The sequence below is a fragment of the Trachymyrmex cornetzi genome, unplaced genomic scaffold, assembly GCF_001594075.2.
Source record: "Trachymyrmex cornetzi isolate Tcor2-1 unplaced genomic scaffold, Tcor1.1 scaffold748, whole genome shotgun sequence".
NCBI lineage: Eukaryota > Metazoa > Arthropoda > Insecta > Hymenoptera > Formicidae > Trachymyrmex > Trachymyrmex cornetzi.
The window spans coordinates 192,399-215,386 of NW_017300079.1; the positions used below are offsets into that span (position 1 = coordinate 192,399).

Below are 22,988 nucleotides of genomic sequence, written 5' to 3' on the forward strand. Positions count from 1 at the left end.
TAAGAAATGTCGTGCCAGCGATCGATGACGCAATAATTTACGTAGCCGTGATAGTAAAGAAAGCATGAGGCAGGTTTTAGCGGATTAATTTCGCGGAATGAAAGACGGAATGATTGTCCAATTTGGTTAACGAGTGAAACGCTCATCGCTTTCTGGACATCTGTGTTTCCTCATACACCTCATATGCCAGTCTTGCAATTGAAATTGATCTTTATACAAAGTTTTAGTCATTATTTTCACTTTCATTATCATAATACCTCAATCTCTCTTTTTCGTATATCGGAATTATTACGAAAGCAGATTCAAGGAGTGAGAGGGGGGGGGGCATGTATATTTAACAGGAATAAAAAAGTCATTCCACAGCGCTACTGGCTTAATATCAAGCTAGCAGAACCAATCCAAAATAAAAGAAAAAAAGAAAAATAATATCAAAAATCAATAGAATTGAATTTGTACTATTTTGTACTATCAAAAACAATTCTATATTATGCATCATTTCCAAGAAAAATTGGCGCTACTAATTTAATATTCAAGCTGGCAGGGCCATAAAAGACAACACAAGAACAAAAATTAACACACCTGAATTTGTACTAATTTGTACAATTGAGAGTAAGTTAATATTTTACATGTTTTCTCCTTAAAATGACTTTATTAATATATACTTACAATCTATGAGACATTCCACGTCAAATCGGGTACCTTTGAAACATTATTATATATATTTTTTTTAAATTACTAACGTATTACTACAGATAAAAACATGAGACACTTGTTTCGCGAAAAAAACTTGAGATCTTTTTTTTTGAAGTTATTCACGTTCGTAAGTTGCAGAAATTCGTAAAAAACGTCGCTCGTGCAAGAATTCAATTATTATATCGTCGAACCATTAGTTGTACAAAAAAATGTAAGAGACGGATTTTAATGATGTTAAATTGTTCTATGGATGAGTTACCGAGAATGTAATCTTTAAAATCGGTCTCTTGTATTTTTTGCACGATCAATGGTTCAATGATATAATAATATTCGCAGGAGCGATATTTTTTTATGAATTTCTGCAACTTACAAACGTGAATAATTTAAAAAAAAGATCTCAAATTTTTTTCACGAAACAAGTGTTTCATGTTTTTATCTATAGCAATATGTTAGTAAATTACAAAAAAAGAATAAAATGACGATGTTTCGAAGGTGTCCAGTTTGACGTGGAATGCAGCTCTATAAAGCTAGCAGGACCAAATCAGCAGAATCAAATCGGACCTATCGAAATTTTTTTAGTACTCATTTTGTATTAAATTGTACCATTAATGATAATTTTGTACCGTGTGCCATTTCGAAAAAAATCGTGGCGCTGCTGGTTTAATATTAAGCTAGCAGGACCAATTCAAAATAAAAGATAAAAAGAAAAATAATATCAGAAATCAATACGATTGAATTTTTAGTATTTTGTACTGCCAAAAACAATTCTATATTTATTATATCATTTTCAAGAAAACAATGACGTTGATAATATTTAAGCTGGCAGGACCATAACAAAAAACAAAATGAGGGAAAAAATTAAGACAATTGAATTTGTACTAATTTGTACCATTGAAAGTAAGTTAATATTTTACATGTTTTCTCCTTAAAATAACTTTATTAGTATATACTTACAATCTATTCTACTTCAAATCGTGCACCTATGAAGCATCACTTTATTTTTTTTTTTTAATTTGCTAACATATTCTACAGATAATAATAAGACACGTTTTCGTGAAAAAAATGTGAGATTTTTTGCAAAGTTATTAACGCTTGTTAGTTGCGTAAATTTATAAAAAAACGTCGCCCATGAAATATTCAAATTATTATATCATCGAAATAATTGGTCGTATAAAAAAAATATAAGATTTTTCGAGATTAAAAGTCCGATTTTAAAGATCGTAAATTGATCTACGGTTGGATTTTATTTTTAATTTATTATTCTTATATAAATAAATTATTTTCCATTTGTTTCATTGATCAACTCATCAATCAAAAAATTTTGTAAAAATATCATATTCCCATTTTAATTATGAAGTAACCCTGAAAATTTCAAAATAGGACTCGCATTTTTTAACTATACAGTCCATTCGAGTTCTATTTTGAAATTTTCAGAGTTACTTTATAATCGGACTTTTAATCTCGGAAAATTATATCTTTTTTGTACGACTAATTATTTCTATGATATAATAATTGAAACGTTTAATGAGCGACGTTTTTTATAAATTTACGCAACTTACAAGCGTTAATAACTTTGCAAAAAAATCTCACATTTTTCGCACGAAACACGAGTCTTATTATTATCTGTAGAATATGTTATGTATAGAATATGTTAGCAAATTAAAAAAAAATAAAGTGAGTTTCAAAGGTGCACGATTTGACGTAGAATAGATTGTAAGTATAATAAAGTCATTTTAAGGAGAAAACATGTAAAATATTAATTTACTTTCAATGGTACAAATTAGTATAAATTCAGTTGTGTTAATTTTTTCCCTCATTTTGTTTTTTTTTATAGTCCTGCCAGTTTAAATATTATCAACGTCATTGTTTTCTTGAAAATGACACAATATAGAATTGTTTTTGGCAGTACAAAATAGTACAAATTCAATCGTATTGATTTCTGATATTATTGTTCTTTTTATCTTTTATTTTGAATTGGTCCTGCTAGCTTAATATTAAGCCATCAGCGCCACGATTTTTTTCGAAATTGCACACGGTACAAAATTATCATTAATGGTACAATTTAGTACAAAATGAGTACTAAAAATTTCGATAGGTCCGATTTGATTCTGCTGATTTGGTCCTGCTAGCTTTATAGAGCTGTGGAATGCCTCATAGATTGTAAGTATATACTAATAAAATCATTTTAAGGAGAAAACCCGTGATAATTTTAAATAAAATTCTTTAATATAAAAATTATATATTTACGGATACTTGTATACGGCGATATAATACGCGAATATATTTTCCGCGGATACTATCTCTCGCTCGCTGAGAAACGAAGAACGCAGAGATGTAGGTGAAGGTCTTGAGAGTTCGTCCACGTCGAGAGTTAGCACCACCACGACGATCCCTACTTAAATTGACCAGCCAGCCGAGCAACTGGGTTACTTTGGTGTATACCGTCCAACAGTCGATGTCTTTCTCGTTTCAAACTTGGTGACTGCGCGTGAAATTCGACGTTGCAACTTCAATGTCGCGGATAAATCCAAACCGAGTCATAGCGGAATTAAGATAGTGTAACTCTTTTTATAGTCTATTAACTACAAAAAGTCTCAATCGGCTAGATGATTTCTTGACTTGAAAACATTTACAATCAGCTAAGCAACGAGTGAAGCTCTCTGAAGAAACGAGAAGAAAAAAGGAACAGAGCGATCGTCGTGGGAAGAAGAGATTAAAAACAGCAAATTGAATATTAACCAAGTATTAATTATTATGGTTATTAATAAGTGAACAAGAATTAATTTAAAAAAGCTTTCTGCAATTAAGTGCAATTTTAAATAAACGTCATGGCAAATTAAAGGCAAAAGCTTTTAGATAGATGGAAAAAATAACTAAACAAGAATGCTCACTATACTAGTATGAGAGCATTTTGAAACGAGCTTGTCTCCCTTAATAGATTAATTGAAAAGCAGTAATATCCATTTAAATGCGAATTGAGCTTCGCACTTAATGGAAAGGAAAATGCTTGAACGGAATAAAGAGAAAGCGTACATCGAAAAGCCCAAGAGTAAAATGTCGAATTTATGAAGTAGATCGTGTTTAATTGAAAGATTGAATTATAGCTTGTATAAGACGCAGTTTAAAGCTTCTTCTCTCTCAGATGGAGGATTAACTCTCGTTACATCCGTCTGCAAAAGTGTGTTTGGCGAGCGTGAGTGGTAAAAGTGGATCAATGTAACCCGTCCATCAAGTTTGCGCGATAATATCCTCGCGGTAGTATACTCTAAAAAATATTGGTGTAAATTTAACATCATGATGTGATGTCTATATAATTCTCTCTATGTTAATATAAATACCAGGGATTATAAATCCACATCATGTTACTAATATTAACACCAACACGATGAAAATTTTTAATTATATGCATAGATACAGCATAATGTTAAATACGCACCGATATTTTATAGAGTGTACTGTCTTTTCCATCGGCAATAGAGATACCGATAGAGATAACGTACAGCATCGATTATTGCGTAAAGTTTCCAGAAACGTTTCAACCTTTCACATCTTATACTCGTATTCTTAACAATTCTGAAAGGATTCTGCAATATGTCATATGAAATGCTTTAACAGAAATGTTTCTAAAATCTATTATATGCAATAAATTGAAAAACATATTTAAACAGAACAAAAAATCATCGTGATGTTAAAATGGCTCCAAAAAGTTTACTAAAAGTCATTTTTTGATCAATCGCAATTCAGTTTAATGTTATGTTGTGACTTGTTCTACTTTAATTGCGAAAAACTCTTGTACATGAATAATGATATTGTGTGGTGAAACTGCAAGTGTGATTTTTTAATAGTGATTATGTATAAAAGTGCTCGTGCATGTAATATGATTGATTAATCAAAATAGTTGGCGATATAATTACTGTTTTTGAGAAATATTTTAAGTTTATTTCAATAAGTTTTTTCAGTATGTAGCCAAATTACAAAACAGATTACAAAAATGATATTTAAATATATACTTGATTGAGATACTTAAACAAACAATATTCAAATTTATTATATATGTCAACATATAATAAATTTAAATATTATTCAAATATCAATCAAGTATATATTTAAATTGTTGTCATTTTTGTAGTACTAGAAATGGCTGAAACCTCTTTGGTAATATTTCAAAAAGATTGCAGATTCTTTCCATGACATTTCATCAATTTTTCAACAAGGTTTCGTGTACAAGAATTGCGGACATTTTGCTATTTCAGAGCTGTTTCAGAAATGCTGCAGACATATTTCGCAATTTTTACGAAATGTTTCACTTTTCAGTTGAAACATTTCTGAGATATTTCTGAAAACTTTCGGTGCTGTATGGGACCCTTTTCTATGGGACGCATTTCGTTACAGTAAATGATAATAACTGCGTTAAATGAGGAATGACGGTATAATAGAAAACTGAAACTTTTTAACTAGTACCTAGTTGAATTCGTAATCGAATTACATGAGAATTTGGAATTGAGCATACGTAATTTAAGGTGTGTCATTACAAAAACTCGTCAATGCCACCGGATTACAACGCCGCGTTCTCTCATGGCGTGGTCTGGAATAGAAACGATATCGCGTTTATATACGGTACTGCACTTTGAGTATCGTGATAGGATAGAAAGTCGGATCTGAGCGCACGGTGAATATAGCACACCGCGAAACGCGCGTGTTCCCATTGCAGCACCGAAGCCCCTTCGTTTACTACTTCCTCCCAATGTCTCACTTTCGTTTCACGAATCGTTTAAGCATCGGTACACTCGCGGAGAATTTCAAGTAATTGTCCTTGGATAATAGCTTTTGGATTCAAGGCTCTTGAAATAGCTAAGAAGAATTGATATTTTTATATTTTTTTTTTATGAAGGAGAACTTTTGCCAACATTCTTACGTACGTTAATTAAAGTTAACAAAGGCTTCTCTGAATAGTAAAATTTTCATTGATAATCACAAATTAAATATATTGTTTGTAAGGTTTAATTAATTAAATTCATAAATACATGAAAAAAAAGTGTCAATACGATAAAATGATTATTGTGTGTGAGATGAAAAGCCTGATTTTATAAAGATACATTGAAATAAAAAGAAAATATTGTTTAAATATTTTAAATAAATTTAATGCTAATCAACAGTTAGTAATGCCTATATCTTGGCTATATTAACATAATTCTCTCTCTATCCGTCTATACATTATAATATCTCTATGCTTTACCAGTTTGCCGATGCTTTCTCTTTACGTTCCATGCCGTATTAACTGCTAGTGAACCGGAATAATTTGTCCAAGATTCGCTATCTGATTTTCTCATTGCTTTTATATATGTCAACTATGTTAACTATTAAAACAAAAACAGATCCTGCTCGTTATTGAAAACACAATAAAATTATATATAAATGACGGCCAAAGACGAGCGAATAATAAGATGTTAAAATATAATAAACTCTTATAATAATTTTTATGTTAAAATCACAATAAACAACGGTAGACTCAATAGATTAAGTTACTGTATTGCTGAGGAGGACTCCAAAGAGAGTCGAAACGTTCAAAATAAAGAGAATTCCATACACTCGATTAAGTGAAACTAAATTTAATCGTTGGCACCTACATCAGCTCATGACTCACATTGGCATTGTATGCTTGTTTATTTTTAATTGTAAATTACAATAAATCACGTGAAACTAGTTTCGACTTTACAAAGCCTTCATCAGTTGCAATAATTTACATACAAGTTATTAACATATTTATTACAAAAAATCCGGAATCAAATGTAGTCAACAAATAAATATTCTCTGTAGTCATCTTTAAAAAAAAAATATTTATTTATTGACTTTGTAAAGTCGAAACTAGTTTCGCACGATTTATTGTAATTTTAACATTAAAATTATTATAAGAGTTTATGATATTTTAACATCTTATTATTCGCTCGTCTTTGGCCGTCATTTATATATAATTTTATTATATATGTCAAATATGTTTAATTAAATAAAAAAAGTCTAACGTTTATAAAAATCGATGTTCTAATTTTACCAATAATTAAACAACTTTAGATTATGATAATATGTGTGCGCGTGTGTGATGCTCTTTTTCCATTAAATGGATATTCAATCAAACAGTTTAATGTCAGCTAAAGATTCTCTTCTTATTAAGAGGACAAATTACTTTCTGGAGTAAAAAAACCGATTTTTAAGAAATTGTTTTTAAATATCTATATAATCTCTACTATAGTTATAAATCTTATTAATATATAATAATTTACAGTCTTAAAAAGGGTCAAGGTACACTTATAGCACAAGTATCACTTAAAGGTAAAAAGGTTAAAATATTAATGTTTTTAAATTTTTATAAAATAATAATTTAAAATAATTAAAATAATAATTTATTTCCTTAAATATTTAAATTAACTAACATAATCGATTTATATATTTTCTTCAATTAATATGCTGTTTTTAGAGATAAGAGAGATAATAGCTACATTTTTTAGATCAGCAGAAAAAGCAGCCTTGCAATAACTATTGTAAAATTCATTAATATGATTAATCTTGCCCTTAGTGCATCTTACTGAATCTAAATACATAAACATATCACATTAAAGGATTTTACAATAATCGTAAAGCTGCTTTTTCTTGCTGATTGAGTGCAGCCAATGTTATTCAATCGAGACGTAAAATTCATTGAGCTAAGACATTAATTAGACTTGCATTACTTTTCAGACGATGGTATCGGAAGGACAGCAAAAGAAATATGATGAATATAAGAGTACGCTGGATGCGGACACGCTGGAAACGGCTAGATTGGAACTCCGTGAGGATGACAACACGAGAGACCAAGCGCTGAAGCAATTTCGGCATTGGATCGAGAAACATCCTACGATTAAAAAATGCAGGACCGATTCGGTGTTCCTACTAAGATTCCTTAGGACGAAGAAATTCAGTTTGCCGATGGCGCAGGAAATGCTGGAACAGTATCTCACTATCAGGCAACTTTATTCCAATTGGTTCCAAAATCTCGATGTTGATGATCCGGAACTTACGGCCATCATCGATAACGGTTATTTAGTACCAATGTTAAAGCGAGATCAGCACGGCCGAAAAGTGATAATGTCATGTGCAGGTACCAATTCTATGAATACAAAAGACTAATTTAAGATGCAGCTAAATCATGACATATTATAGTAAGGTTGCTCCATCTTCGGACAAATTATTCGGCTACGGTATTCCACATTCATATATAAACGTAGCAAGTCATTTATTTTCACGTTTCAAAGGTGCGTTCGCAAACTTAAAGTTCGCAACTCTCGCGGACATTATTTCATCCTTCTTGTCATCAAATATATTAAACAAAATTGAAATGACGCGTGCGAGTGTTGAGAACGTTAAGTGGAATACATCCTCAATTGCTGGCATTCAATTCATATAGTATTGAAAGTTACCTAGTTTTTAAATAAAATTCTTAATTCGTGCTTGATATTATTATTATTATTATTATTAAGCCTGACATTTCTGCTTCATAGTTAATTTCAAGCGATTAGTTTCCGAGCATATATTAGATATTCATACTACTTTATTTTCTCCATTTTTTTAAGGGCATTTCGACCCTAGTAAATTCTCATCTGCACACATGCTCCGGGTCCATAGTATGGTGGTGGAGACCTTAATGGATGATGAGAAAAATCAAGTCTACGGCTACACATATCTCAATGACGAGGCGGGATTGTCCATGAGCCATTTAAGCACGTTGTCTTTCATGGACATTCGTAATATACTGAGGTGCATACAGAACAGTACACCGATGCGTCACAAGGAGACGCATATAATCAATCTACCCAGCAGCGTAGCGAAGATCCTCGAATTCAGCATGTCTTTGTTAAACGACAAGCTTAAGTCTCGCGTTATGGTAAATATCGCGAAATGATAAATATGGCTGTGCGCGCATTTAAATTTACACATCCGACAAATCATATTTGCAATTTGTGCAGATACATAGGAACGTACAAGAGCTGAAAGAAGCAGTGGATCCAAAGATACTACCGAAGGAATATGGCGGGGAAATCTCGCTTTCGGTAATGATCGGTACGAAGATTCTCCTTGCAATTCTTTCAAGTTTCAAGCAGACTCAAGTTGTATTATTTCCTAACATGCTATCTATCTTTTAGACGAATTTAAGAAGGAACTAAAACAGAAAAAAGATGAACTCAAGGCTCTCGACGATATGTATATTGAAATATCGCCGAAATATTATCAAGAGGCTAACGAAGAATTAAGCGGAATATGCGGTTCGTTCCGAAAGTTAGAGGTCGACTAAGAGCAATCTATTTCTTTTCGATTTTGCAACTTTACATTGTCAGCACCTTATTTAAATAGTTATTTTCATATTATGTGATTACACGTCGTATTAATGAACAAGTGTTTTACCAAAAAGAACCATAGAAATATATTATTATGACAGAGATCGTGAACACGTAAACGTATATATGTACAAGCGATTTATACATCAATAATTGTTACCTGGTTTTAACTACATAATTATCTTTTTATTCTTAGATATGTTTTCCTCTGAATCGGTTTATGATATAAACAACAAAAAATAAAATTAATTAGGTAATATCAAGTAACATCTTGGTATAATTTGTATATGAAATGTACGAAAATTTACTTTGATATAATAATACCTCGAAATATTGTGTGTGTGTGTGTATAGTACTCGTTTATAGCTTATATGTACATAAGTTTTCTTTGTAACAGTTAAGATTTCGTAACGCATACGAGTTAATGCTCGTTTCGCCGGTGGTACCAAGTTACCTATGATCTATAAGTCATTATCTTGATTACTTAAAGATTGTAAATTGTGGTTTGATGCTCTTGAGCTCACACTTTATTGATCTATCAGGTTTCAGGATAGAAACTTTTATGTTGTATGTTGTGTATTTTATTATATATTCTGATTTTTCTTCGGTTATTTCTCTGACATGGAGATTGTAGATCATCTAAATTGGTCTTTAACGTTTCTCGTCATTAAAAGACACATACTGAAAAAATACCTTTTTGGTATTTGTAACTATAATTACATATTATTATAATTATGATTATGACTACCCATATACATACTACCCATATACTGGTTGATTGGTAGAACTATACATTAGAGCTGTTGTTATTTTAATAACTTTTGAAATTTGACATCGGAATACTCCCTAAAATGGTTCAATATCTCAAAAAAATAAACCAGAATTTTTTCAGATTTTTTGAACAATATTAACCCATGCCACTGGGACACAGTAGGCGGAAAAGCACCTTGAGAGGTGTCCCAATCAAATTTCAAAAATTATTAAAATGACCATCCTAATATACATGTATATATATTTACTACTAATACTATAATAATCATAATCATAATTATAGTAATATGTAATTATAGGTATAAATACCCCAAAAAGTTTTTCTCTCAGTGCATCTAATGTACGGAACGTACATTCGTAAATACGTATTTTTGAACATGTTTTATATATATTTGAGTTAGGAAACAAAGCTATTAGCTATATATATGAAGATCTTAAGATTTATAATGTTTATTATATAATAAACTCTTATATTGTGTAATGGATATTATTGTTTAATGGAACTTGGCAATTTAACAAAAGATTTTCCCCCGTAAATTCGTAAAACGTATTTAATGATTATTTAGATATTTTTACTTTACGGTTATATTTGAATTGTGACGCCGCTAAAATGTCTATTGCGGGACTATGTAATTCTGATTTGATTTTTCTAACATGAAGAAAGGAAGAAAGAAAAAGAGATTGTATATTTACAGAAGATAGGTGTCGGTTATAATTTGTGATGAATACGCAAGATTCAATATATTTTATGATTTCTTTAATATTTATTAGTTTAAAGGGAAAATAACGATGTGTAATAGAAATGATAATTTTAAGAGTAATTGCAATTTGTACCGATATTATCTAAATAAAAAAATGTTTTATTCACTATCGAGAAAGGGTTCATTTTCCAAATAAGATGTCTAAAATTTATAATTTATTTAATAATGTTGTGCATTTCTCTTTGCTAAATAAACATTAGATAGTTTACGGGCATTAAAAGAGATAAAACATACATTGTCTGCATTTTATTGAGCTTAATACCAATAGACATTCATCATAATAATGAAATCAAATTTGCTAGATTCGTTTGCCTTTTAGTAATTTTAATCGAGCATCTCAATTGGTTATATATGTATATAGGCGCGCAAGAGTTTTAAAAATGATAAATCATTCATTATATAAATAAACTAAATCCTCTTTTTTATATATATACACATATTTATTGATCCTCGTTATCAACGTTTATTATTTGTTTTAAAAATTCTGTGCTTGCAGGCGCTGTAGTGTAAAGACTTCCTGAAAGTAAGGAAAAAGTCGGAACACTGCAATGTAAGTTAAATATATGTTTTTCTAAAAGCAAATTTGTATCTCAATTGCTGCAGATTGTTATCAATTGTGCATATATATAGCCGTTTACATACCAATAAAATTTTGTAGACTACTATCAGAAACAATAATTCTACAGTTGTTCCTCTGTTGTACTTTAAATCCTACGCAGCGAAATCGTTCATCAGTTTCGTACAGATTGGCGCCCTTTCTTGGACTCAAGTAGGGTTGTCCACTGAAAGGATTAATAAAGTCTGCCCAGTAACCGACCATTTTGAGCTTTGTACATATATCGGAAGCTGCTAAAACAAACTAATAGATTATAATGTATAAATGTATCTTTTCTCCAAGTACATAGATATATTTAGACTTGAGATATTACTTTCGTATTTGAAAAAGTGTTTTTGAAGTTGACAGAAAATTAAATAATATCAGCGAAAAGAATATATTTTCCATACGATCTTTGATGAAATAATATTCACTTTTACTTTTGATGATTGATGAGATAATATCAAGAATAATATTGATCTCATTCGTGATAATTAAAAAATCATTAATTATTAAATGTGTCACTTTTGAAGTAAAGAAGCGACATTTATTTGTTATATATTAGATTTTCAAACAAAGTGCCAACAACACACACATACTATCATATACAACGTCGTCATATATAACTTACATATTTGGCGAGTTTTTCTGTTTCTGTTTCCTTACGCCATCTCATCGAGTTAAGATTTGCTTTCTGACTAATAGTTATAATAGTGAGATGTGACATAGTCACATCTAAGCATCCCGGGAATAGTTCTTCTATACTTTTTCGTAGAAGAATAGGACATTCCTGAGCCACACAATCCAATGTCGGCCGTATAGTCTCCCAATTTTCTATATCTTTTCGATATCTATTTGTATCGTTTAATGGCTCCATAAACTCTTCTTTATCACATAGTTTAACGAACTGAGTCTTAACTTGGGCAGTGGTAGTAGCGTCTAGCCAAGCAGGTCCTATACTTCCAGGAAGATAAAATCTAAAACCGCTTGGCGTTAACAATTCCCAATTGGAGTTGACACCCAAAACGCTGTTGTCAATATCTGTATTTTTACAATACACCAAATGCAAATAGTAAACGTATACACTTATATAATAAATATACTTTCGATGGCTCATATAAAATTCAAAATTCAATAGAAGTGGCTTCAAAAGTTTTATACTAGGCCTTAAGGTCTAAAGTTATAGGTCCTTTTTTTATAGCTGTATGTACTGTTATATTTTTCTATATTTCAAAAGAAATAGGTGTATATTAGGGTGAGATTTCATTTGTGCGTTTTTGTCGTACGACAAATGTATGCAGGACAGAAAGGTCCTCGGATCTTCTCTATCCTATAACAAATCAACAGATTTAAAAAATTTCTCGTATGACAACAAAAACACACAAATGAAATGAAATCTCACCCTAATATGCTGATGGTACGACTGAGTCGGTAGTCGATAGTCCTAAGTCTTATCGGTGAAGTTGACCAATAGCCAACTTGTATGACTAACGCTGATTGTTTGTGGAGAGAGGGAGGGGAGAGACGGAACTGACCCGTAATGCACATTTGGCTCCCGACAACATATCGTAAATGTTTACCCTCCACCAATTGGTAACGCTGCTCTCTATACTAGCCGAACGCGGCGTGGCGTCAATTGATGGAGCAAAGTAGAGGGGTAGATTCTCGATATTACTGGGGATCAAACAAATGTGCATCCTCCGCAATTGCAAAGTATATGCGAAACACATACACGTATATCTATAGCTACTTTCCATTTACACCGATTCTCAGATAATTCTCACTTGCGACGTCATAACTCAGTTGAATGCGCGTTCCTTTTGCATTCTGACAAGTGAGATTCAACTGAGTTTTTACTCTTGAAGCACGGTGTGCTTAATAGTGAGTCTCGTAAACTTCAAAGTGAGGTTATGAACCCGTGTTGACATGTGATAACTTTTTACCAAAGCAAGTATAGTGACGTCATTAATCTGAGTATAAAATACTCAGCTCACTTCAGACTCAGTTTCACTTGTGTGTAAATGGAAAGCAACTAATGTATATTGTATACATATATATGCGAAGGGTTCCCGTCCCACATCCCACTCGTGTATGTCCCCGTAAAACCAAGTCAACTTTTTAAAATTAAATGTCGCTTTGCGTGATTACGAAGTAAGAAGTTAGTAACCCACGAACGATTTCATACGAGTTTACAATTATACTTTTCACAGATAGCAAGAACATAGAGAATTAAGGGTCTTTCTCACGATTGTGACAGCTTTCCTAACCTGAATAGTCGTCAACTTTAACGATTAATATCTCGGTTCACCGGGCAGCGCGACACTTTTTTCTGCCAGATTCTTTCGTTTTTATGCAAAAACGCGTCGAATGAACGTAAAATTTCATCAAAATTGAAGCGGGTGGGGGTGTTTTAAATAAATGTTTTAAACCTAACCGAAAATTTATACGCGAGTTCTCGCAGGAGCGCAAAACGTTCTTTCACGTTCTTTCATTCCGATGATACAAGGAATGACTGGAGACGAACAATCTCAACGATCCAGGTTACTCACCGTCCAAGGAATCGCCATTGGACTTGATGATCTTGTAAGAGCTCGTACTCCGGTCACTGCGACGCGAGTAAAGGGCCCTCGGAATTAGATTAAACAGCAACGAGACGCTGTGCCTCCTGCCGTGTTTAATGCAGAGCATCTGGAAGTAACGTTTCGCAGGTTATGCATTCGCAAATCGATTGGCTGTGGCTGGCAGGAACTTGCTTGCAATTTGCAGTGCTTGCACCACGAGGCGAGTTACGACTTACGAGTACGGACTACGGTTACCGTTACTGTGTTATTACTGACCATCACGAACAGCGGTTCATCATTAGGTCGCAAACGCAATTTACATGGAGGATTTTGGATCCGAGCAACAAAAACAGAGCGTATTTACACGCTGATTGCAAAAAATTATCATCTACCTTATATTCTTTATTTATAACATATCGCTTGACGTATTTGTTCGTCATTGCTCGTCATTGCTCGTCACGCGTTCGATGCTGCCACCTACTGGCTGAGTGTGGCCGAGTTGTTTGGACTGTTTGGAGTTTGGAGTGGACAGTGGTTGTCCGCGCCGCGGCTGCGAGTGGCGCGCAGTGGCACCAGAGAGAGAGAGTACATCCATTTTCGGTTTGGGAACTACGTAGCTACATCCATTTTCTGAACCTGTCGATAAAATCATAGCACAGAGAATTATGGACGACCCAGGGCGTCGCTTAAATTGTACGCGATTTCGACGGTAACAGGAAAAAGACGCAGTCTCTCTCTCTCTCTCTCTCTCTCTCTCTGCATGTACTGCTTTATTAATATTTTGATTTTAAGTAATAAAACTTCAAGTAATAAGTATATATTTCTTTATATCATCAGGTGATAAACATCCTCGGATTATTAGGCAAAATTCTTTATTGATTACACTTTACAATTACATTTTTTACTGGATCATAATAATCTGAAAAAGTTCAGTATCTCGTGAAATAAAACGCCATGCGCGGGAACCTATATATATGTATATGTGTATTTTTTCTCTTTATTTAATTATATTGCATACATTCGTTCTTAGTAAAATGATAAAATTCACATAAATACGTCACGTTACACGCTATATGGGGGGGGGGGGGGGGGAGTGTATACGTACAGGTATGTATACGTGTGAGTCTATACATATATATATATATATATGTATATATAAAGATCTAATACACGAGATAAAAACATCGTAAGAAACTAACACGTCGAATTATTTCTCGTTATTAATGTAATCAGTAATCACGTGGATGTCCTCCACTTGGTGTCCAAAAATTGAACATTTTTTTTCGCATTTTCCCCTCAAATATTCACAATAGCGGAGCACCGTCAAAATGATTTTTCTCCCGTTTCTGTCGTCGAACGAATAATCGTCCATTCAGTGCAATTTCGTAAGCACGTACATATATGCATATGTTCTTCGCAGGCTTCAAATTCGACACGTCGCTTCGCCGTCAGTGACGAAAAAGACGATAGGTCGCAACGGAGCTTCCGGATGCAGCGTTGACGATTCGTGGACATTTCGACTGGATGCATACGAGAAGGAATCACGGTAAGTTATATATAGAACATTAATTACATCTAAAACTGTAAATTCTCCAGTAGCTAAACAATTTCTCGAGTCAATGTTTTAATGGTAATCGGAAGTATACAGTAAATATAAAATGTATTAAAGAAAACCTTATTTTTAAAAAGTAAACGTTATTATTCAGTGAAGAAAACATGATTCATCAAATTGATATCGACGAATCGATATCGACAATGATTTTGACACCAATTCGACATCGATTCAACATCTAATTAGCGTCATTTTTTCCTGAGTAATTAACAATTTATTTAGAAAAAATAAAATAGACTGTACGTTTCTCAAAATTATATATATATGTATATATACACACTACAAAGATATGTATTAATTAAAGAAAATATATATTATTTTAAAAATAAGCGAAAATAAAAAATTGTTTGGACGCTCCAAAAGTATATTCGTACTAAAAGTAGGTATATACAATCGAGAAACTTTTAAAATCAGGAATACACGCGAAGCTCGTCGTTTATTTTCTACAAATAAGGCTTTGTTTTTTATAAAAAAAACTTTCCTTGTACGAATACCTTTCGTACTCACTGTAACTTTTAATACGTACGAAGGATTTCTATAACTAGGAAAAGTTCTTTTGGCAAATGAATCTTACAGTTGCTTTGATAAAAAATATATTAAACATTAGCTTTTCTTGAAAGAAAGAAGAACAATTTAATATTTTAATTATAATATTTATATGTGTATATATAAGTGTGTACATACGTACTTTTGGGTATATCAATACTTGTTAGTAAATTCTACAAAGTTTAACCAAACCATCCTTCTTTAATTATCACATGTTACATACTACTTTTGATTTTCTTCATGAAATTTCTTTGATATATTACATGTACTCGTATATTATAATTACAATGCGTGTTAAACGTTGAACGCACGTTAAACGGGAATATTTTATAATATTTGAACATCTATTAATTCGCTCGATTTCTCTCTCGACGTTTTATTCGTACAATATCATAACTTAATCCCGTGAGGCTCGGCATTTTTGTAATTCGCATTGTCGCTCGAAAGGTTTTCTCAAGTATACTTATATCATTAATACGGCAAGGCAATAATGTCCACGAATCGTTTCCAAAAGTGAATCACGAGAAGGACGGGACGGCACGTCGACTTTATCGATCCCGCACGAAAACTTTCCGGCACGAAACGGTCCCTTGTATTCGCACATCTAAAAGCCATATTAAGGCAGCGTTTTCCGAAGGCCGGCCTTTCACTTCCGAGGGGCAAAAGCCAGACGGTTCTCGAGTTACGATCGTCACGTTTGGGTTGAATAGAATAAGTACTAAATATATGCATATAAATTGTTTCAAAAGAGGGAATGGAATTCCTTCTTGTGGAAAAATTCGTGGAAAAACCGTAGAAAATTTACCAACATTTTCTTTTTTTCTTTTCTTTTCTTTTTTTTTTTCTATATATATCAGGAATGGCGCTGGAACTTTGAAAATCGTTGCCTTAAGGGAAAAATAACAGGATGTCGTACTTCCGCTTGATCCGGTGTATTATATTAGTTAATCGCTATTTAAATCGCTATGTGGTGTGTTGGAACATTGGTACAAGTACGATATATTTATGGAAAGAGACAAGAAAATTCCTGGTTGACCCCGGGACCAGTGACGCGTTTATTCTTTTTTTCTTCTTTTTCTTTTTTCTTACACGTGTACAGGTACAGATATATAACATCGATTTGTGAAATCGCCTAATCGCTAGGCTATGGTCCGCAAAATATTCGTCAATGCGCCGATACGCACGAATACCTTCTCTGTTGTCTCCTATTTATTAGCATACGGCGTACCTGGCAATCAACGTTTCCTAAACCTAAATCTACACACACACATGTGTGTAATTCGTGCACGCACAAGATGTCCCTTACATCTTCAACCGTCCTCATCGAATGTGATTTTATCTCAGAATTTGAAAAAGACAATTCTTTATTATCATCCGGATTAATGAATATTTCCATAACGTACCGCAAAATATTCGTGGCTGTCAAGAGTATTACTTTAAGCAAGATGTATATATATATATATGTGTGTGTGTGTATATACATATATATATATATATATACCTATAGCATAAAAACTATTCGGTATATGTCAAATTTCAAATATATCAAAGTATAAAAGTAAAAATAAATAAATGCGCTATAATAATAAAATATAATGTATATTTTAATCTATTATTATAAATGTAATGCAAATTTCATTTCTGGATGGTTCAGCTGACTTTCAGCCATCTTCAATGATCGTACTAGAATTAATTAAAACGTATGTGTTCACAAGGAATAGATTTTTATGAATGCAACGTATCAAAATATATCAATCATATAGTTAATGAAAAATCACAGATTATACAATAATTGCGATTCATTTAATCTTTCAAATTATAATCGCGCGCGCGCGCGCGTAGATCATAATCGTAGTATTACTATGTATTACAAAATAATAAAAATTAGGAAATAATTTTAATCGATATTGCTAAACGGAAATAATACGTGAAAACAGTTATGAGATATTATAACATAAAACTGTAATATCTCTGTATAAAATAAATTACTTTATTTATTTTATGATCTGAAAAAGCTTTCTACATTTTTTACATAATTAAAATTAAAAATTCTTGTACTTGCTTTAAGTGCTTTAACAATATCACTCGTGTGTACATTATTAAGCCATACAATAAATACTTGATAGTTTTTGCAAGTATATGTATATATACGTATATACAGGGTGGGGAAAAAGTATGGAAGCAAACAATTATTTCCGAAACTATTCATTTTTCGACAAAATGTCTTAGACATAATTTTTATGGTATGAAAAGATGTATTATGTGGCATAGACGGCATGACCTTGAAATGACCCTTACGAGCTGCATACAAATAACGTAATTGTTTCTTACATACAAATAACAATTGTTTCTTAACTGGGAGTGTTTTTAAGGGAATGGGGCTCATATGCAGTGTTTTGTAAACGTTTCGACATCAGCTACACGAATCTGTAACAAAAACTGACGAGTTCCATTTGAAATTTTTTACGTTATTTGTATGCAGCTCGTAAGGGTCATTTCAAGGTCATGCCGTCTATGCCACATAATACATCTACAGTGTTTCAAATTCGACGTACTACCTGCTAATGCCAGTTTTTTGAAGACATTTTGAGATGAAAATTCGAATTCTAAAATGTCTCTCGAGACTATAATAAATTTTAAATTATAATCATTTAAAGTTAGCGAATTATGCCGTCTAAAATTTGCGCGTTTAGGTACAATGCAAAGTGCTAAAAATAAAAGTCCATTGTTGTCTCTTGTTAATATCGATATAAATGTTACGTAGGGGGGGGGGGGGGGGGGGAAGTTAAAATTACTGATATTTCTAATTATTGATATTTACGCGTTAAAAACAATGTTTATTAATAATTTCTTACGCCTGGACATTTTGATACCGGAATTTTTATCTCAAAATGGCTTCAGGAAATGAATTTTCTGCCATTAGCAGGTGGTGCATCGAGGAGAGCGGAAGGATATTTGCACTCGATTAATATAAATTTTTAAAGAATGTTTAAAAGAATTTTCGTCTCTGTTGAATAATTATTGTCCGAAGTAAAAATCGCTCTCGGAATGGCGTCGAGATGCAAGGTCCATCATGCATAGCGATTGTGATTCTTTTTTTATCGTCGTACCTTGACGGCGCGCGGCACTTTGCCGGGATATCCTCTGGTGGAAGTCGATAAAAGGGATGTATCAAGTATACACGATGCTCGTGCACAATTTCGCTGGAACGTGATCGTTTTCGCGTTGCGATCGTCCTCGTTAAAATCGTACGCTATAAGATGGACGGAAAATCGTCATTTGCAATTACCTCGCCAAGCTCGTCGCCTCGTTTTCCAAACGCATCGTTATCTCTTAATAGCTTTTACCAACGAATATATTTTGTCAATACTGATATTATTTTACACATATACGCTCTTTTATTAATCGCAATGACATTAGTAGTATTGATTATCTTGATATTAACTCTTTTACGCTAGAATAAAAAGCTAGAATAAAAAGACTTTGTGTTTTTGTAGCAAATGCAAATATGTATATAAAATATTTAAATTAAAATTCAAACCATTTCAACGGTATCTGTAATTTAAAAGAAATGGAGTGACAAATATATATAGAGGGACAAACTGCCACTATGTATACTAATGAAATTCTTATAAACTCTCGCACTTATTTTTTACTTTTGCGTTCCATTTTAGTTTGTTATATTTTAATTATGAAAAGTAACATACATGAATATCAATTCTCTTAGTTGTTTTATTGATTGCATCAGCGTTACTTTCAATCTTAAAGTTGACCTATTCAATAAATTTTAAAATCTCATTATCTTTACGTAGAATAAATTTACATAATAATTATATACGATTTTTATATTTAATATATAGATGAATTTATAAAATTTAAGAGAAGGGAGAGTTTAATAATGAAGATATCTAATTATTGTTTTTGTTACACATCCGCTTGCATAAGGGATATTGGGGAGGAAAGAGTTAAAACACGTAAGTGGCTCCATTATTTACGACTCAAGGATAACGAGCGATGGAGAAGCGAAGGTTGGTGGCGGCGGGACTTACCCCCGATATATTTCCTTATAGGTATCTCCCAGGGGCGAGCGATCTTTACGAGCTTAAGAGCTGTTTCTTATTTATAATTCACAGGGCAATCGCATTATAAAACTTGTATTTCGTTCTCTGTGATAAAATCTTCGTCCGAATTTTGCAGAATATCGACTGAAAATTGCTTGGAGATGGCACACTTTGATTCGTACATTCTATACAGTTACAATGTTATTGTTCAGCGTTTTCAATTGAAGCAGTCTGAGTCGATGCGGGTTTCCAAAAAGATGGACTCTGATTTAGACAAAAGAAAATATATATAGGTTTGTGTGTGCAGTATGAGTTCCGCGCGTTTCATTTCTGACACTAATAAAAAATGTATAAAGAAAGAAAAGAATAAAATCGTAATTAAATAGGTTTATACAAACAATTAAATATAATAATATACATGTATAATGAACCTAAAAAAATTAAAAATCTTGTTTTACAAAGAACTCAACGTGTAATCATGTGGATTTGTCCAATGACAATGCGATAAATCCAATGACTTTATTGTTTTTTCGATAAAATAATAGATGGTAATAAAAACGGTTGTGTTTCTTTCATTATTTTATATTTAACTTTTGAATTCTATCGAATTTGAATGCAAATTCAAGAATTTTATATTTATTCATTTACCAGCTCGTACTTGTTATTCTTTTCGCTTTTTTTTTAAGCTCGTCGATTATTTTCTTGGGGTGATTCCGGCCAGGCTTTTTCATTGTAAAAACGCTGTTACAACGTTCCTCGACACATGTTACGCGCAATAAAAAAATACAAAACAAAAATTGACATTAGACACGTTCGAGTATGTTGATACAGCCGAGTATCGTGGTGTATCGTTGATTTCAAAATTATAATATTACATGACGATTATTACCGGTCATTCAACGACGACGATCACACGGGAGACATTTTTTAGCGATTATAACGGTGGATGGATCGACTTATCTTAAATCCCAGCGAGTGCCCAAAGTCAATGCTGCTTAACAATCAGTCGTACTCATTTTGGAGTATAATACATATTAGTCGATTAATCGCTTAATTCGTTATTACGTGCTCTAACTATGTATACTATGTATAGTTAAAAAGCCCCGCGCAAATCGGCCCATAAAGCTTTCACAATTACGCATTTTTTTCTTTTTTTTACAAAAGTGATTTTTTTTCGGCGGTTTTTCAGAGAAGATTGTTCAATCTTCCTAATTCAAGAGTATAAAAAAAAACTTATTTAAATACTTCTCTCTTAATTGTTAGCACCTATATATTAATACAAGGTGTTCTTCAAGTGCGCTCAAGTCAGAAATTATAAAAAAAATTCTTAACTCTCCCCTCTCTCGCTGTGCGAATGTGTTATATGTTAGCTTTTATTGTAAATTAATTAAAAAAAATTCGGATCATTTCAAAGTGTTTCTCTCGCGTAGCCCCATTGAAAGAACCAACATTCGAAATTCGCATGCAATAATACACAATGATACGCGATCCACATTTTACATCTACAAAGTACTCTCGTAATATCACGTAGAATGTAGATTAATCGCTATTGACCGAGTGACAGAGAGTCGAGCGATACGCATTTACCGAATTTTCGCCGCTCGTAAATCGTTTAATCGCTTCGGCACTTGACTCGCATATGCTCTTTAATTATCTCCTTTGTCCTTTTCTGATTCCTTTCTCTGTTTAAGCGCCAAAATACCGTTCCGCAAAAATTCCAACGTTACGTTATTAATGCTTCACATATTCCCTCCGATAACGCGAACGTTAGCAAACGTTTAGGCAAGATTCATGCCTTTGACAATTTACTATAAATATCGAATCCAGTTATCTCGTCACTCGTGCCTTGTTCAAACATATGCTTTTTAGTATACAAATGTATGAGTGCGGCAGCAAAAACGGTCGAGGTACCTAAAACAATGCCGCGGCGGACATAAAATCATTTAATGTTAAGCCGACGCCGATGAGTTTAATGCCGGCACCAATTAGTGATCTAGTATGACAGTAATTGCGACTAGCATTTCTGATCGCAGGTTGTCGGTAGTTTCGTCCGGTCGCGCCGCGGCGATGGAACGTACCGGACGTACCCAATGATGCATTGATCCCCATATGCAATCGCGGATGCTGTATATAAAATATCGCGAATCCGCGCTTTGAAATCTATAATTTCGATAATAAGTCTTCCCCAACGCTTCTCGAGTTATCTCGCTCAAAACATTGATTCACTTTATAATCAGAGAAATTTCATTATGTCTGAAAATTGAAATTGAATTATCCGTTCATCGTTCGAAACACCAGCCAAGAATTCATATCGTATCGTGCTGTTCGATTTTATTTTTTTCCATGGTTATCATAACGAATCTTAGCTACATTTGCCAACAATTATTTCAACAGTTATCACACAAACAAGTTATGTAAAAAAAAAATATAAATAAAACTAAAAATTCATGCAAGTCATAAAGAAAACACTTTCCGTACAGCCGTACATGCATTTCCAACCCAATCGAGTAATTTTCAATGCAAATAGCGAACTATTCTTGAGCCGAGAAAAACTTTCATTCGTACTTTTGTACTTTCTCAGACCAGAGATCGCTATTTATCGTATGTCCATCGTAGAAAAGCACGATAAATCGAGTTACGCGCATAAACTCGACTATGCAAATGGAATAGAAAGCAACTGGCGTGAATAAACACGAATAGACATCAAGATAATAAGTACGACGTAGCGTAAGAAGAAAATGTGTGTGTGTGTGTGTGTGTACATATATACAGCATTATAAAAATAAACATCGCGTGCACATTTCAGTGCGCGGGGCCTCGAATTGATAAGGTACATACATGCTGCTTGATCCATTCTCCTTATACAAGGCAATAATATCTCAATGACAAACGGTAATCAATAGTTACCAGCAATACTGCGGTTTTGCTTTCTTCGCCGCCCTAAGTGAGAAAGCTAGATAAAGATAGAGATAGAGATAGAGAAAGGAAGAGAGAGAGAGAGAGGGGGGGGGGGGGGGGGGGG

The 22,988-nt window shown here is 32.9% G+C and overlaps 3 protein-coding genes across 9 annotated transcripts; 1 reads left to right on the forward strand and 2 right to left on the reverse strand.

The window, feature by feature from the left end:
- Positions 1–3,141: 3,141 nt before the first annotated feature.
- LOC108768079 (clavesin-1) lies at positions 3,142–10,063 on the forward strand. Of its 3 annotated transcripts, none has more exons than XM_018518342.1 (6): positions 3,142–3,435; positions 6,974–7,020; positions 7,426–7,825; positions 8,298–8,608; positions 8,691–8,784; positions 8,868–10,063. In XM_018518342.1, exons 3-6 carry the CDS (start codon positions 7,429–7,431, stop codon positions 9,014–9,016), a joined length of 951 nt encoding a protein of 316 aa, XP_018373844.1. In that variant the 5' UTR covers positions 3,142–3,435; positions 6,974–7,020; positions 7,426–7,428; the 3' UTR covers positions 9,017–10,063. The 3 variants fall into 3 exon arrangements, with proteins under 3 accessions (XP_018373844.1, XP_018373845.1, XP_018373846.1); XM_018518344.1 differs by lacking the exon at positions 3,142–3,435 and adding an exon at positions 4,887–4,907; XM_018518343.1 differs by lacking the exon at positions 6,974–7,020.
- A 948-nt stretch (positions 10,064–11,011) lies between these two features.
- Positions 11,012–14,223, reverse strand: LOC108768037 (methylmalonic aciduria and homocystinuria type D homolog, mitochondrial). 3 transcript variants are annotated; one of them, XM_018518248.1, is made up of 5 exons: positions 14,140–14,223; positions 13,736–13,874; positions 11,818–12,227; positions 11,234–11,450; positions 11,012–11,108 (listed from the first exon to the last, which is right to left on the reverse strand). In XM_018518248.1, exons 1-5 carry the CDS (start codon positions 14,185–14,187, stop codon positions 11,032–11,034), a joined length of 891 nt encoding a protein of 296 aa, XP_018373750.1. In that variant the 5' UTR covers positions 14,188–14,223; the 3' UTR covers positions 11,012–11,031. The 3 variants fall into 3 exon arrangements, with proteins under 3 accessions (XP_018373750.1, XP_018373751.1, XP_018373752.1); XM_018518249.1 differs by having other exon boundaries at positions 14,024–14,210; XM_018518250.1 differs by having other exon boundaries at positions 13,984–14,210.
- Positions 14,224–14,872: 649 nt separating this feature from the next.
- Positions 14,873–19,361, reverse strand: LOC108768057 (uncharacterized). Of its 3 annotated transcripts, none has more exons than XM_018518283.1 (3): positions 19,298–19,361; positions 19,016–19,158; positions 14,873–15,267 (listed from the first exon to the last, which is right to left on the reverse strand). In XM_018518283.1, exons 1-3 carry the CDS (start codon positions 19,320–19,322, stop codon positions 15,196–15,198), a joined length of 240 nt encoding a protein of 79 aa, XP_018373785.1. In that variant the 5' UTR covers positions 19,323–19,361; the 3' UTR covers positions 14,873–15,195. The 3 variants fall into 3 exon arrangements, with proteins under 3 accessions (XP_018373785.1, XP_018373786.1, XP_018373784.1); XM_018518284.1 differs by having other exon boundaries at positions 19,016–19,108; positions 19,195–19,355; XM_018518282.1 differs by lacking the exon at positions 14,873–15,267 and adding an exon at positions 15,793–16,792.
- Positions 19,362–22,988: the final 3,627 nt, after the last annotated feature.